Source organism: Mastigoproctus giganteus, chromosome 14 (assembly GCF_048544385.1).
Source record: "Mastigoproctus giganteus isolate SK-2022 chromosome 14, ASM4854438v1, whole genome shotgun sequence".
NCBI classification, from domain to species: Eukaryota; Metazoa; Arthropoda; class Arachnida; order Uropygi; family Thelyphonidae; genus Mastigoproctus; species Mastigoproctus giganteus.
In genome coordinates this window covers 63,558,830-63,576,652 of record NC_143588.1, presented here as the reverse complement: position 1 = coordinate 63,576,652, position 17,823 = coordinate 63,558,830, and the positions used below count along the sequence as shown (strand labels likewise).

At 34.8% G+C, this 17,823-nt stretch overlaps 1 protein-coding gene across 2 annotated transcripts in view; it reads left to right on the top strand.

Moving 5' to 3' along the window:
• Nucleotides 1–17,253, top strand: part of LOC150075172 (polyamine-transporting ATPase 13A3-like) — a 409,674-nt gene extending 392,421 nt beyond the window's left edge. For both annotated transcript variants that reach the window (XM_090388296.1, XM_090388295.1), the window contains 3 exons: nucleotides 1,305–1,388; nucleotides 14,479–14,635; nucleotides 16,996–17,253. In XM_090388296.1, coding sequence (XP_090244422.1) covers nucleotides 1,305–1,388; nucleotides 14,479–14,635; nucleotides 16,996–17,210 — 456 coding nt within the window. In that variant the 3' untranslated portion in view covers nucleotides 17,211–17,253. The remainder of the gene's footprint in view (nucleotides 1–1,304; nucleotides 1,389–14,478; nucleotides 14,636–16,995) is intronic.
• The last annotated feature ends 570 nt before the right edge of the window (nucleotides 17,254–17,823 follow it).

Below are 17,823 nucleotides of genomic sequence, written 5' to 3'. Positions count from 1 at the left end.
TAGATCCATATCACCTCTTCAGATGGCCGCCTCCCCCCTCAATGTCTCACTGTATCGCAGAGTTGGGGGAAACCACCAGAGCTGCATTGTAATTAACACTATACTTATATCAACACTTACATAACAAAAAGCATTTTTAAGTGACCATATACCTCTGTTGGCTTAGCATCTTCTGTAGAAAGAATTCAAGAGCACATCATTATTTAGGTATGCACTTTAATGTTGTCTGCAATTTTTAAGTACTCTATTAGGAAAAGTTTGAATATAACCATCCCTTTCAATATCAGTCTAGACTTCTTAAAAAAAAAAAAAAAATTCACAGGTATTACTTTTGAGATAATTCTTATATATTCCCAAGGCATCCTGTTAATATTTTTCTATCATTAACCATAGTCAAACCTCTTTATATCTGAAATCTGAATCATTAAATAGCAAAAATAAATAAATACAAAATAAACTATCCAAGGCAGTGTGGACAGTTCATAAAAAAATCTGAACTCAAATTCTTTTAACTTTTTTTGTCATTTTTATATTTACCTCTTCATACATAAAAAGTATGTTAGTAATCATTACTGGCTTGAAAGTTATAACTGATAAGTGTTAAGTTAAAAAGACACAATACACACACTATTAAAAATAATTTATTGTTGCAAATTAATCATTTGTGCTAAGTGATTACAGAGTCACTTATGTTATGTCTCAGAATACTTATGTTAGAGTGGCACTCTTATACAAGATTTTCTATCATCTGAAATGATTCAGTCTGGGACCATTTCAGATATTAGGGATACAACTGCACCTCTTATATCTGAAACCAAATATTCCTATACAGTTCATAAGCTTGTTTGTTGCTGAATAATGTTTGGGCTGGCTCTAGTCCAGAGTCAATGTATATAGATGTATACATTGCAGATATTGATATGTGCACTACAAGACCGAGTCTGTATATTGCCATGAAAAATGCATGGTTTGTCATTAACTGTTACACTTATTTAGCAACTTCAGTAAAATGATGGTTACACTGAAATAGAAAACTCCTCAGGCCTCTGCTTGAACAGAATATAAATGAAAATTTATATATATATATTTTTTAATACAATAAAAAAATTGTTTCATAAATTATTCAGTTTCTGCTCAAATAGAATTAGCATATTTAAATAATGGGTCAGTCCAGTTATTTACAGATCATATTAAGAATTTCCTAAACTTATAAACTAATCTAATAGAGTAGTATCAGTATTTGAAATAAAAAGTATAACACAGCTGAATGAAGTTATTAAAAATTTATAAATTAATATTTTCAGTTCAAAATGGCACCATATCTGGAATACCATTTAATACTCTATGCAATATCATTAGCAAATTTTATCATCTGCTATATTTGGGAGGTAAGTGTTTGTATGTCTTATACTGTTACTTAGATTAGCTAAATATGAATAAAATAAGTAAACACAAAAGATAAACATGAACTGGTTTTATGCCTACTCTTGTTTATTTTCTAAACATCTACTGCTGTGACCAAGATAGTAATAGTAGCATGTGATGCAAGAAAGTAACTGTATGAGCTTATGTAGCATCAGCCAAAAAAAAAATAATAATAATTAAAATAAATAAATAAATTTAAAAAAAATTTACACAACCATTCCATTCCTTTTAAAAGTTTGTCCAGTTCCTCCTTGAATTTATTTAAGCTATCAACTTCCACAATAACAGGTGGAAGTTTGTTCCAGCAATTAACCACCTGCTAGCTAAAGGCAAATTTCCACACATCTATTCTATAACTGTCTTTCCTCAATTTCAATTTATGTTGATAAATTCAAATTAATGAGTTAATAGATGATAAATATTAACCAAAAAATATGGTTGCTGTTCATTGAAGGGCAACAAGATTAGTGAATGGAAGGGTTGCTCTTATGAAGAAAGACTCAAGTTTTGCAAATTACAGTGTCTGGAGACTAGGCACCTGCGAGGTGATCTGATTGAAGTGTATAAAGCCTTGAATGGTTTGAGCATGCTCAATGCGGATGGGATTCTTCCTCTTGCTCGGAATAATCACCTGAGAGGGCATAAATTCAAATTGAGGAAAGATGATGATGGATGCCTCCGTAGCCAGGTGGGAAGGAGCAGCAATGCGTAGCACATGCTTCTTGATTAGACCGGGGTTCGAGCCCGTCACCACCAAATATGGAGGATACGGAAAGGTCAGGGAATGACCACCGCATATCCCGGAGCAATATGGCCTTAGTTGCTAATGCTCCTAAAAACCAAATAACTAACTGAGGAAAGATGGTTGTAGGATAGATGTGCAGAAGTTTGCCTTTAGCCAGCGGGTTAGTTGATTGCTGGAGCAAACTTCCATCTGTTGTAGAAGTTGATAGCTTAAATAGATTCAAGGCAGAACTTGACAAACATTTGGAGCAAGTGGATGGGTGAAATAAGGGTTTTTTTTTTTTTTTGGCAATGCTATATAAGCTTGCTTTCTTGCATCATGTGCCTTTGCTAATGCTAATTAATCCAGCTGAATTATTGATCTTTTTTTTCTTTCTTTGTCTTAAATAAATTAGCTAGTGGAGTTAATGAATAATAAAAAACAAAGCAGTATTTAAAAGGTAGAAATATGGAAGAAAATATATTAAAAATAAAATGCAGTGGTATTTTTCAAGAAATGAAAAACTTTAGCTACATTTAATCTAAACCACCCCCTCCCGAAAAAAAAAAAAAAAAAAACTTTACCAGTAGCTTTAACCATTGAATCACTTAACCCCATCATTACATAAAATATTCAAATTCAGGTAACGTTATCTTTAAAGGGAAAAGAAGCTGTTATGGCCATTTATGTGGCTTCTGCATTATGTAATTTGTGAATTTCCCAACAAATAATTCAATAGATATGAATCGTTATCAAAATGTTGGGTAAATAGTGATGCAATAAAATACCAATTGGTACTTTTCACTGTGAACATGACAAAAAATTTATTTTATTATTTATTTATTTTTTTTTTAGCTATATTCTGTAGTTATCACATCTTATTATATTTGCTATTCAGAGTTTATCTTGAAGTATGCTCAGATATATTATTTTGGTATTAACTATATTTTATCGGTGTATATACACCATAAATTTGAACTACATATGCAGTACTGGTAAAAGGCATCATTTTAATTGTATCTCATATTGTGGGTGTCTTCACAATAAGATAGCTGGTATTGCACTACTTCAAATAAATAATGCTTCTCTAGTAGAGAAGACAACTGTTATTTATTCTCAGTGGATACCACCACCCAGACAATCGTTTCGAAGCTAGTTGGCTTTGTCATCAGTGAGTAGGCAGGTATCCTGGTAATACAACATGCCATCACAGTTGCAAAGTTATTTCCACAATATGAGAGATGCCAAATGGTGTATAAATAATAATGTATTAGAAGACGAAATGCACAAGGCATAATTTCTTACGGGTTTAGACAATTAACTATATATCGGTGTAGATATACCATAGTTTACCCATAAATTTGAACTACGTATGTAGTGTAAAGGCATCGTTTTAATTGTATCTCATATTGTGGGTGCCTTCACGAGATAGCTGGTATTGCACTACTTCAAATAAATAATGCTTCTCTAGTAGAGAAGACTACTGTTATTTATTTTCAGTGAATACCACCACCTTCGAAACTGATGATGAAGCCAAGCTAGTTGGCTTCATCATCAGTGAGTGGTTAGGTATCCTGGTAATGAATGCAACATGCCATCACAGTTGCAAAGGCACCCACAATATGAGATACATTAAAATCATGCCTTTTACAGTACATACTTAGTTCAAATTTATGGGTAAACTATGGTGTATCTACACCGATATGATATAGTTAATTACCTAAACCCATAAGAAATTATGCCTTGTGCATTTCGTCTTCTAATACATTATTTTGGTATAGCTTTTGCAACAGTTAGTCATGGCTTACTTCCTGCATTGTTCATATTAGCTGCTACAACTGATGGGCATCACTGACGTATATTTCAATAACTAGTATTTCATACTAGTTATTGAAATATTCACGATTTTTATATATGTAGTAAGTATTATCATTGTACAGGGTTATAAAGAAAAGATGCAATAATTTTGAATGCATATATTTATTGATGTATTACATTGACTTTGGTGGGGTTGGTGTCATTAAATATGTAAGACATGAGAGTTTATTATTCAGGCAAAAACATATTCAGCATATGATCTCTGCATCCTGTTCTTCATAGGGATTCAAATCCAGTGAGTACATTGGCTAAGACCATCTGATCCCATATCGTCCAAGATATCAATTAGAGATAACCTTATCATCAAAATATTCCTTTGGGAAATGAAGAATTGCATCTCTCTGAATTCTCTCTAGATGTTTTCTCCAATCAAATCTCATTTTAAGCTACATTGCATCATAACAAAACTGCCAGTTTGATAAAAACCTTTTCATACAAAAAATATGCTGTTCAGTAGCATGGTACATCTTGCTTAAAGAATTTTTCTGCTAGGGTGCGTCACTAATCTGTACAAAACTCCATCTTACATGTTTCACAATACGAAACACACCAATGCCAGCCCATTACTGTACATCATAAAATATAGGCATTCAAACTTGTTTCCTTGATGACTCTGTATTTCATATAATGCAAATAAATTCCAGTTCAACAATATTTGTAAAAATAAAAGTGTTCTGTATGCAAATTAACTGCATCTTTCAGTAAGATACATATATGCAAGGTTTTCCACATATTGTAAAATCTAAGAAAGATAACACAATTTAGCTTTTGTACAGTGTGTAAATCTTATTTTTCAATTTCAAGCAGTAGGAAACATGTAATTAGACATTTGCCAACAAATAAGCATAAAGACCATGTGGTAAATTGATGTAGCATTTTATAGTGACAATGATGTCATATGTGCCAAATGTTTTATTTGCATCTTTTATTATAGATAATAATCTTCCTCTGAGTTGTGCTGATCATGCAGGCATGTTGTTCAGAAATGTTTACTGACAGCAAAATAGCAAAAAAATGTTGTGGAACAACAAAAACAAGAGATGTGATAGTAGGTAGGTAGATGTAGTGACAAAAAGAAGAGGTAGTGATAGCTCTGAAAAATGGGTCATTTTTGATTGCTGCAGATGGCAGTAAGCAAAGTGATTCAAAGCTATATGCTATTATGGTGACCCTTTGTAAGAAAAAATCAAAAATTGAAATCAGGTTGCTCTCAAACAGCATTGAAAGGTAGTTCCACAGGATACTACATTGGACATCTTCTGAACAACATCAAAGCACCTGAGTTTCCTTTAAGAAACTACTGGCACTTGGGGTTGATAATGTTATGGTAGGCCTAAAAACTGGGGTAGCAAGGGTATTAAGAACAGCCTATTATGAGCACTTGGTCATATTTGTGTGCTGAAAAGGGAGCTGTCTTCCTGTAAAATTGGGTACACAGTTCATAGACATTCAGAGAGAGAGAGACACACACAAAATATCTTTATTGAAAACCATTCAAATAGAATGGCAATGCAAAGCCCTTCATGGCCATGGGTTACTATCATTTACTATCTAGCACCCTTTGAGGGAAAAACATGGCACACACAGCACATATAAAGACCAATTTTCATTAGTGTGAATAGTGTTTTGTAACCAGTGGTTTTCTAAAGTGCTGATCACGCCAGCTGGAAATTACTGATATAGTGAGAAGTGATGAAATAAAAGATATTTAAATGATTTCAAACGATGCATGCCGCTGAAATGAAAAAAGATTTTGAAGCATGTTTGTACAAATTGGCTGTGCTTGGCGAAATGTGTAACCACGCTGTTAGAACAGTGGTAACTTTTGTCAAGTCGATTTATAGAAAAGGTTAGAAGTAGTGAGAAAAGCCATATATGAGCACTTTACAGTTACTGAATTGAAAAGTACAAGCAACCACTAGTGGATGGTACTGACTCATATTCAGATCCAGCTCATGATTAAACAGTTTTGAAAAACAAACTGATGAACTCAAGAAAGAGAACTCTGAACTGCAAACATTTTGGTGAAAGCAATCCTAAACAGCTTGAACAAAGCAGTTTGTTTGTTTCTTTTAAATGTTATGCCAATGTTTGAAAATACGAATGTAGCACTTCGACATACCTCACACCCATGTACTGAGGTCATTACTCTTAGATATGTTGAAGAATGTTATATGCAAATTTATAAATCTCCCATTTTAGAAGCAGATTACCAAACTAGACAAAGTCATAAGGATGATTCTGACTTAATCATAGCATTTACTGCCAAAGTCATAGAGAATCTAAAACAAGAGAAGAGTCCGTTCTTTTGTTCAGTGAGGAAGTACTTTATTGCTGCATGTGACTGACTATCTAGTACAAATTTCATTGATTGGCAGTGCATTGTGGACAAGTACTTTTCAGTACTTGATATCATAAAAAGATAAATGGAGATAAATAGAGGCCAAGCCTCTACTGAAGATAAAGAAATAGATGTTTTGCAGCATCAGTTCTGTCAGTTTCAGTGTGAGAACATATCAGATGCTATTAAGGAAGAAGAAAGAACTAATGTACGGTGGTCCTTGATTGGGGTACTGACAAGTGCACAAGGAAATATAACAAATTATTACAAGTCATGCTTGGCATTTTAATAATTGCTCATAGTAATCTTATGTCTGGTGAATATATGGAAATGCTCCTAACAGCCTAGTCTGCGACAGTCAGCAGTTTCTTTCTTAAAGCTATCAAAATCAGTTGATGATTAATAAAAAACCTGAACAAGAAATCCACAGACAAAAAAAATCTTAGGAAAGCTAATGTTTAAAAGGCATATACTAGTGGTAAACAATCCTTTTGTGTATGTTTCGATATAAAATATGTATGCTATCAATGAAATTTAATTTCTAATGCAGTGTGGGCTCCCAAATCTTTCTTCCTTTACTGATTTTAATTCAACCCTGCCAAGTGTATAAGTTGTTTTGGAGTTGCTATTCCCTAATTTTAAGACTTTCATTTTGCTGCTTTAAAACATGGCTGCCATTTTACCCTGAAAAAAAAAAAAAATAATAAAAGACAAAATATAAGAATGCTTCGTTTTGGAAGCAACCCGAAAGCCCTAGGAAAACCAAATAATGGATAAGTTCATCCAGTGGAATTGCAGAGGACTACGAGCCAATTATTATGATGCCCGGTACTTAATAACACAGCATATGCCAATATGCTTTTGTCTTCAAGAGACATACCTTAAGGATCAAGATACTCTTTCAATGAAAAGTTATACAATGTATAGGAAACACAGAATAGGAGAAGGGGCCAACACATGGAGGAGTAGCCATCTTGGTCCATAACCACATCTCAACTGAACACGTTCCTGTAAACAGCAATCTAGAAGTGATAGCTGTAAGAATAACACTAAGATTTTGGGTAACCAGTGTACCTTCCACCAGGATCAGATATACCATTTGAGGAGATAGACCAACTAGTCTCCCAACTCCCACCACCTTTCTGTACAATGTGTTAATTGTCTGATGGCACCAGGGGTTTCCCCATCTCACCTTTCTGTATAATGGGAGATCTGCATGGGCATAGCTATCTGTGGGGAAATACTGACATCAGCAGACAAGAACAAATAGAAAGAATAATAGATCACCATAACCTTTCTCTACTCAACAACGGTAAACATACTTATTTTCTCTTTCCTACTCATACAACCTCAGCAGCACCCCTTCACTTTTACCAGAATTAAAGTGGCAAGCACTACCCAGTAATTACCACACTGACCAGAAATCCTCCCTGCCATCCCAGCAGATGCTGGAAAATAGGAAAAGGCAACTGGGAAAAATTTAGAGAACTGGCAATATTTAGTCCACAAACCATTTAATAAAAATCTGTTGATGATGCTCTGCAACACGTCTGAAATACTTTAATACAGGCAGCTAAACAAACAATATCCAGAACTTCAACTTGTTTTCCACTACACCCAAAATTCTGGTGGAATGAAGACTGCATGAGAACAAAAAGACAACAAAATAAAGCTTGGAATAAGTTCCGAAGATTTCCTGCAATGGATAATCTCCTAAAATATAAACAAGCACAAGTGTTAGCTAGGTATACCCAGAAACAAGCCAGAAAAAGTTCCTGGATCCAGTTTACTTCCTCAATAAATAGTGTTTGTTGCAAAAGTGCAACAAACACAGACAATATGGAACAAAATAAGCAAAATGAATAGGAAATACAAAAACCAACCATCCTTAGTATTATATTGGAATGGAGAAAGTATCACTGAACTGTGTTCAAGTATGGAGACCACACCTAAAGAAAGACATTGTTCTTCTTGAAAGGGTCCAAAGACGGGTAACTCGCCTGGTGAGATCGGCAAAAGGGCGTCCATATGAGGAAAGACTTCGAATATGTGAGTTGCAGAGCTTGGGAACTAGGCACCTTAGAGGAGACTTGATTGAGACTTTCATGGTTATAAATGATTCTAGAACTAGGGGCCATAATTTCAAGTTAGGGGGGGGGAGTTGTTTAGACTGAATTGTTTAGCCAGTGAGTTATAAATTACTGGAAAAAGTTACCTATTTGGGGTAGAGGCACAGACAGTCTGGGGAAATTCAAAGGTCAGCTGGATAATTACCTAAGGGAGGAGGGAAATGCATGGGTTGTCCATTTCCTTTTCTCTTATTAATTTTTATTAATTTGTTTTTCTTATTATTTTATGTATTTTTTGTTATTTTATTTTTTATTTTTGGCAGGTGCAGCATAAGCCATAGGCTTCCTTGCACCATGTGGCCATTACTAATACTAACCCTCAGAGACAGCTAATATATTAGGAGAAATATTTGCCAATGTATTGTCAAAACAATCATACACTGCAGAATTTGACCTAAAAGGAGAAAATCGCCAAAAAAAAAAAAAAATAGAATTTTTATACCAAAAAGATTGAATCAACCAATTATATTGTATGAATAACATGAAGCATTATCAAAAACAAAAGCAAGTGCAGTTGGACCAGACAACATACACTATGATATGCTTAAACATCTAAAGCAAAAGGATTGGTTGGTTGGTTCTTGGGTTTTATTGGCGCATTAGCAACTAAGGCTATAATGTGCCACAACCAGGTGATATATAAAAATTTTTGTTTCACTGACCTAATTACTTAGGTCACCATGTCAAAATAGAAAATAACAAAGGTATAAAATGTAAAAAAGATAAAGAAATAACAATAACAAGTAAATATTAAATACAAGTAAAAACTTTTATTGATTTAAAAAAGCTAAAAATAGACACATGCTCATTGTCGGATAAAATCTGGCTGAGTGTATACGGCTCAGTCAGATGATTAAAAGCGGTAAAACGGATATTACTAAAATCTGGACAATCAATTAAAATGTGTCTGATAGTTAAAATTGTGTCACAGGACTCACACATAGGAGGGTCATCAGCCCTCACTAAAGCAAAAGGAAGTAGAAAACCTTCTTAAACTGTACAATTGCATTTTCCTAGATCAATATCCTGAAATATGGCATCATATTTATATTATTAGCTTTCCAAAAACCCAATAAAGATGAGAACAACTGAAACAGCTTTAGACCAATAGCTCTCACTAGCTGCCTAAGCCAAGTTTTGGAGAAGATAATCAACGAAAAATTAGTCTGGTATTTAGAAACAACCAACTGGTTCAACCATACGCAATGTGGGCTTAGACAAAATAGATCCACCTGAGATCACCTCGCACGAATAGAAGCAGACATAACAGATGCATTTTTAAGTTCAAAACACATACCATATTTTTTGATATAGAAAAGGCCTACACACAGCATGGAGGTATGGCATATTACAAGATATACACGATACAGGTCTCAGAGGCCATTTGACCCTATTCATTCAAAAACATATAAACAAGGAGTTCCCCAGGGGTCCATCCTGAGTGCCATACAAATAAATAGCATCACAAAACAACTGCCACCCACAGTGTCACATGCACTTTGTGCACTTTATGTAGATGACTTCAGTATTTTGTATCAAGTGCAGAGCATGGGAACAATAGAAAGGCAACTACAATGCACAATTAACAAAATCAGTAATTGGGCCCAGAAAAATGGATTTAGAATTTTACAACAAAAAATAGTCTGTGTACATTTCTGTAAAAAATAAATTTACATCCTGACCTGAACTATCAATACAAGGCCACAAAATACCAATTAAAACCGTAAAATTTCTTGGACTCGCTTTAGTACAAGTTGACCATCATAGAGCATATAAAATAATTACGAATAAAATGTATGAAGTCTTTACATCAGTATCTTGGGGAGCAGGCTGCTATACCCTACTCAACCTTTACAAAACACTAGTAAGGTCAAAAATAGATTATGGAGCACCCATTTATGCATCCGCCAAAAAGAGCACCCTCAAATGGTTAGATCCGATTCATCATAGTGCACTACAAATTGCAAGAGGAGCCTTCCACACATCCCCTACATACAGCCTCTATACAGAAGCTAATGAACTACCACTGTTCCTCAGAAGACAACAGTTGGCACTACTGTATGCATACAAGATAAGATCCACAAGAGACCATTCAACTTGGACATCCCTATTCTCACCAAAATGGGAAAACATATATAGGAACTGCAAAAGTGCAAACAAACCTCTAGGAATCAGACTACAAGAGCTACTGATAACATATGATCTCAAAACGTTAATGACAATGTTGCAAATCTAGAGGGGCACATAAGACCACTATGGATAAACCACTCCACAACTTGTTAACTCTCCACACAAATCTAGAATAAAAATAATTTGTCAGACATCAACTTTCAACAACTACATGCAGTACATAGAACTAAATATCCTAGCCATGTACCAATATATATACAGAGGGATCAAAATCAGAGAACCATGTAGGAGCATCAGCAGTTTTCCCAGACATTACTGTCACAACAACTTCCAAATTAATGCAGTCTACACTGCAGAATTAGTAGCAGTTCAGATAGTCTTGGAACACTTCAGAACCACATATCATTCGAGAACAGTAATATACTCTGATTCATTAAGTGCAATACAAGCTGTACAAACCACAAACAATATAACCCATCCAGTTCTCAGGCAAATTAAACAGATACTAACAGACTTAACAAAAGAAAAACAAGAAATACTTTTCTGCTGGATACCAGGACACAAGGGATAAAAGGAAACAAAGCTGACAGAATTTCAAAATCAACACCTATCCTCCAGAAACAATCTTTCCCAGTTCCATATAAGGACTACAAACCAATCATTCAAAACTGCTGTCTAACACAATGGGAAGAACTCTGGCAAAAACAAACATCAAATAAATTATATGAAATAAAACCAAAAGTTGAACATTAGAAAATGAGCACAAGGAAATCAAGGAGAGAAGAGGTCATTCTGACCAGATTACAAACTCATGACTTGTGTGCCAACGAACCTCCAAGATGCCAAACCATCAAACATATACTGATAGTATTCCCAACCTATGAAAATGATTGACAAAAGATTTTCTCATCACTATATACTGGAAATCAAAACATCGCCTCAAAGATATCCCTAGGCAACAAGGAATATGTATCAGACATTTTCAGATTCATACAGACAATCAAAGTTTACCATCTACTATAAATAAAGATATAATGCATATAACCAAAGAAAATAGTTAACCCCTGTGCATTCAATCAAGATATAGAGAATAACATATACAGGGGATCTTTGTTATCCGAGGATAATTGGTTCCAGAAAATTCCACTTAAAACTGAGACCAATTTTCGTAATGTTTATTATTTAAATAAAACTAAATGCAACCAGGCATAATATTTTAAGATTCTATATCTATATAATATCGGTGTAGATACACCATAGACAACTCAAAGAAAAACTATGATACTCGGTGGGCGCCACCACACAGACAGCACCATTTCAAAGCTAGTTGGCTTTTCATCAGTGGGTGGGCAGGTACCCTGGTATTGCAAGTTAAGCATTACTTATTCGAGGTAGTGCAATACATGGCAACTCGTTGTGAAGGATGAGTAGATATGGCGTATCTACACCGATATTACATAGTAATATTTATTATGTACTTGTACATAGTAAAAAATGGATGAAGGAACTGCAAAATAAGAAAATTATTTTATTAGACAGTTTTTATTATTATAATATGTTACACAATGTAAGGTTAAGTAACGTTTATTGAAGTTACACTATTTTTCAGTTGTATGAATAAAGAATGAATCCAGAGTTGTGTTTTTTTTTTTGTTTTTTTTGTCATACTTTGCACTTAATATTTGTTGCATGATCATGAAGGAGATCGTTCTCACAAAAAATATTCAAGTGCGTAGAAATTTTTCTCAAGGGAAAAAGCTTTAAATTTTCAAATCCTTGTAACTGCAGGAATTTGGATAATGAATACTCTGATACCGGGGACTTCCTGTACATATAGAGAACAATATAACAAATGAACTGGTGCATTATGATCTCCATTGTCAATAAACACCAAAATGCCAACCAACCAACATTCCAATGAGTGTGCACGCACACACACTGGCGCCTCTGTAGCCAGGTGCAGCAGTGCGTAGCACACGCTTCTTGATTAGACCAGGGTTCGAGCCTGTGACCACCAAATATGGAGGATGCGGAAAGGTCAAGGAATGACCACCGCATATCCCCAGAGCAATATGGCCTTAGTTGCTAATGCTCCTAAAAACCAAATCACACACACACACACACACACACACACACATATATATATATATTTAGGGTGATCCAAAGTCAGTAAACAATTTAAAGAATCAGTATTTCAATAAATTTTTGACATATGGTAACGAGATTAGCACAGAAATGCCTAGAATTGTGGGAATTTTTCCAAAAGAATGTCAGTTAGTTCAGATATGTCCACCAGGTGGCACTGTACTGTGGATTATGTTGTGCAAGTGTCTGCTGTAAAGGCATTGCAAGAACAACAGCTAAGCAGTTTAGTGAATGTTTGGGAAAGAAAAAGAAAAGAAGCTAAGCGGTCATGTTATCATTACCAGATAAAGCACTGTTGGTGAAATGTTATTACCTTAATGCTGAATCTGCAACTGCTGCTTTGCAATCTTTCCGTCAGCTGAAGGGTATGCGATGTGATAAAGGACCAATGACTGTTACAGGACTAAAGATGGTGATTAAGAAATTTCAGACAACTGGTTCATTACAAGATCGTCCACGAAGTGGAAGACCATCCATCAACATGTGCTACAACTGCAGCTGCGGAAGACATGGATACTCTAATGGCATCATCATATGGAGAAGTGAGGTTTCACGTCGAACTGGCGTCCCATATGGCAGTGTGTGGAGAGCACTAAGAGTAGTCCTCCATAGATATCCGTACAAAATTCAACACCTTCAAGAACTTGGTGTCCCGTTTTTGCAAAGCAGGAAGCATTTGCATTATGGTTCTTTCAGCAAATTGAAGAACATGACAACTGGCTGCCAAATGTTTTGCGGATGGATGAAGCCCATTTCACTCTCAATGGCACTGTAAGCACACAATTGCAGAATTTGGGCGACGGAAAACCCTCGAGCTTACATGGAAACTCCATTGCATCAGTCAAAAGTGACGGTGTGGTGTGGATTCACCTCTTCTTTTGTTATAGGGCCATTTTTCTTTCAGGAAATCAGTGGTTTTGTAACTGTCACAGGTCAGAGTTATATGCTGACCTGTTACTAAACTGCGTTATCCTAGCCTGGGGGAAAGGCAAACTTTGGATGTTGTGACATTCATGCAGGATGGAGCACCACCCCATATTGCTTCTCCTGTGAAACAACTGTTACTCTCAGCGTTTGGAGAGAATCGAGTGATAAGACGTCACTTTCAGCATGAATGGCATCCAAGGTCTCCACACTTGATGCCCTGTGATTTTTGGTTATGGGGCTACCTGAAGTCACGGGTTTACAGAGATCATCCAACATCATTAGCAATGCTAAAAGACTATATGACGGCGGGTATCAATGATACCTCCAGAAATGCTGTTTCATGTTGTCCATGACATTGTTACTAGTCTTCAGGCAGTGATTGACAACGAAGGCCGCCACATTGAACATTTACTATAATGAGGTGCTTTGTGATGTTACAGAACAAGCGCCACCTGGTGGACATATTTGGAAATAATTTTGACATTCTTTTGGAAAAAACCCACGTAATTCTATGCATTTCTGTGCTAATATCGTTATCTTCCTATAATGAACCTCTGAGATGAAATGGATCATGTGTGCTTGTGAGGAGAGACTGCCCAAAAATATCAGAGCTGAACTGGTTAAATTTTCAGTACACATTATTAGTTTCCTGTAAATAAAGGTTATTTGTAGATGTTCAGGTGTCAAGATATTAGTGGTAAGGTAGGGTGTATATATATATCTTATATATATATATTCAATACTTATATATAAGCAATGTTCTTTTGTTTACAATTTAGACATTTTTCATCCAAAAATTTCTATTTGACTACGTTGTCCCTATTTTGCGTGATATTCGTGGTCCCATCCACATGTTTGAAAAACTTGAGCTGGAACTACAGAAAAAGAAATGGCCTCCAGTTGGCAGTTATGAGGGTGGTGACACAACAGATTCAGGTATGTGAGAATTCCTTTAGCTTATCTTATTGCTTCAGAAGCAGTTTATAATATACAGTAAAGCTTATGATTTATGACGTAACACTAAAATGCTGAGTCTTTATATCTCTCCTGCATGAAGTAGCATGGCCTGGCATATTGACATATTTTTTCATAAGGGGGGGGGGGGGAATCAGATGGTGAGTGATGATGAATTTGCTTCTTTCTTTAGAGAGAGAGAGAGAAAGAAAAGAACAATTTTTTTAAATAACAAAAGAATCCTTATGTTTTTGTGATTTATTCATTAAGTGACCATTTCAGTAAGCAGTCTGTTTATTCAATAACAACAAAAATTTGGAATTAGTAATCTTACTCAACTTCACTATATCGCACATTTTGAATTGCACTAACATTCAATTTTTGTGTTAGTATAAAAAAAAAAAAAAAAATTACAAACAAAACAAAAAACTGTTTTTAATGTTTAACACACGAAAATGAACAATACGTTATATGTATTGTGTTGTAGTTCTGAATATGCAGCTGATTAAAATTTTATATGATGGTGTTTTCATTGCTTCTACTAGTCTCTCTTAAGTTTAAAAATAGGACAAACTGTTGGGAAAAAAATTGGATGCAATATCCAAAAATTATAGTAAAATACTGATAATACACATTGACCAAATGATCATTCAAATGTCATGAAGATATTTTACTGTTTTAATCTAAATTAATATTATAATATAGGATTGCAGGAGAATATTTTAAATCAAATAAAATATGTACACAATTGCTTTAAAATAAGTTTTTGATTGTGGGAGCAGTATGAACCTGGGGACTCCACTAATGAAATTAGTCCAAGAGCAGTGCCCATTGATAACAGCTGTCTTCTTCCACTCAACCATCCTTTATCCATGCTGCTACAAAATGTACAGCAGTCTTTTATGTGCAACACTATCAACTTTTCTGAAATCTAAATTATTTTTTGCATCTGGTTCCTTCATTACTGCATCATAGTATCAAATCAGATTAGTCAAACAAGATCACTTAACAAATCCCTGCTGTGACTGAAGTACGACTGCACTCCTCTCTAGATAGTCCACATTACTTCATTAAGCAGTGACTCCATTATTTTCCCTGTAACAGAAGTGAAGCTAAAAGACCTGTAATTACTTGTGTCCCCCTCTGATTTCCTTTTGTAAATTGGAAATACAGTCACTTTTGTCCACACGGACCTCCCTTAATATAATTAGATCTATTTCATCCACTCCAGGTAACTTTTCACATTTAGCTTAATTTCTCTTCCACTTTCCTCTCAGTTATCACAAAATAATTTATTAGTTCCCTGTTGGAATTTGATCAAATTCTGGCATTCTCACCCCTAAAAAATTCCTCACATGCAAATGTAAAATACATATCCACTTTGTTGGCAACCTGAGCAGGATCATCAAAAACCATTAAACTCTTCATATCTAGTGGACTAATGTGATTCATCCCCTTCCTTCTAGAATTCACATAATTAAAGAAGTCATCTATGTTATTCTTTGCTAGAAACTTCTTGTAATCTGCATTAGCTTGCCTAACCTTCTTTGCAACTTTATTGCAGACTAGCTTATAGCTACTCTAATGTCTGTATGAGCTGACAATTTATTTACATCCCACACATTCTTTTGTACCACAAGTTTCATCTGACATCCATTTAGGTCTATACCTTGAACAGTGTCTCTTATTTGGAATGAAATGCCTTGACTTCTGTGATTGCTTCCCAGAAGAAACTTCCATTTAAACACATCTTATGTGTGCATTCCACTTAGAAATGTGCTATTAACCATACGTAATATAATGACATTGGAATGCAGGAGGTACTTTAATGCAGAAGACAATCTGAGAGATTTGAGGTGTGTTACTGTGCTAGGTACACCTTCACGGGAGAACTCATAGTACCACAAGTACTACTTCCTAAAAAGATCAACACCAAGGAGTTAGCTCTATAGCTTGGTCTTGTTCATCTTAAGTGGATGCATAATTTGGTTGTAAGATGTAGTTTTAGCAGAAAGTTCTCAATAGTCATGTGCCTTAAATCTCTAAGATTTTGTACTGATTATATGGGCAGATCACTCAAATTTCTCTTCATAAGCAGATAGGAACATCTTAGTAATTACATTTCTCACATCCTAATAAGTCAAGCTAAGCCATCTTGATAAACAGACAAACAAATTTCATTCCTTAGTACTGGCATTCCTCTTTATTGTTATATGGAGTTTTCAAGGTAGGATAAAAGTCACTTATCTATATCTTATAATTACAAGTAGTGTAGGTTTTTATTTATTTTTTTAAGGTAAAATTTTGTTGTACATTACAGATTTCTCTTATATGATTTCTAGGTGGTTACGATGATGTGAATGTTATACAGAAATCAGAACAAAGAAGGCCTCGATATGGTGGTAAAATTCGAAACTTACTGGTTGGCTCACGCTTGTCGAGAGGAGGGGACTGGAAAGATAGACAACAGCCTGTGTCATTTGTAACACTTCAGGATGGTACACATGGAGTTAAAACAGTTCAAGAAAAAGACCTACAGGCACAAGAATTTGTTTAGTGTCCTTTTGCCAGTTTACATTCAAGAAAAAGATAACATCATTTACAAGAACAGCATTTTGATGTCCATGTGAACCTGAGGTTTTAATCCTCTTATGTCCAAAAGTTTTTTTTTTTTTTTCTGTTCATGTTTGTTTTATGTTGGAACTCTTACACTCATTAAAAGTTTGTGAATATTACTAGAGGTAAATAAAAAGTTGAAAAGTTTATTTCTGGTGCATTGCTGAAATCAAATGTGAATATGGACGAGCTTAGTTTGATATGTTCTATATTTCATGTCATTTCATCAATTATTTGTAGAAGGCAGCTTAGTACTTTTTTTTAAGGGTGTCTGATAAAATTTTGGTAAAATGGACATGTTCCTTTTACTAAATGTACGTTCTATTTGGTGGGTTGCAGTACTCATCCTGCCTGAATTATAGGTGAAGCACAATTTTCAGGTTGAAACTTTGATTTTTCAAACTAAGATTTTTGAAATTTGGGTTTTATTAATATTCATATCCCCACCCACATCCCAACTTTTAAAATACCTTTCCAAAATCTGCAGAAACCTGTATATAGTCAACAAATGTATACATTTGTTTACTAAGATTATTCAGAGCATCAACAATGTT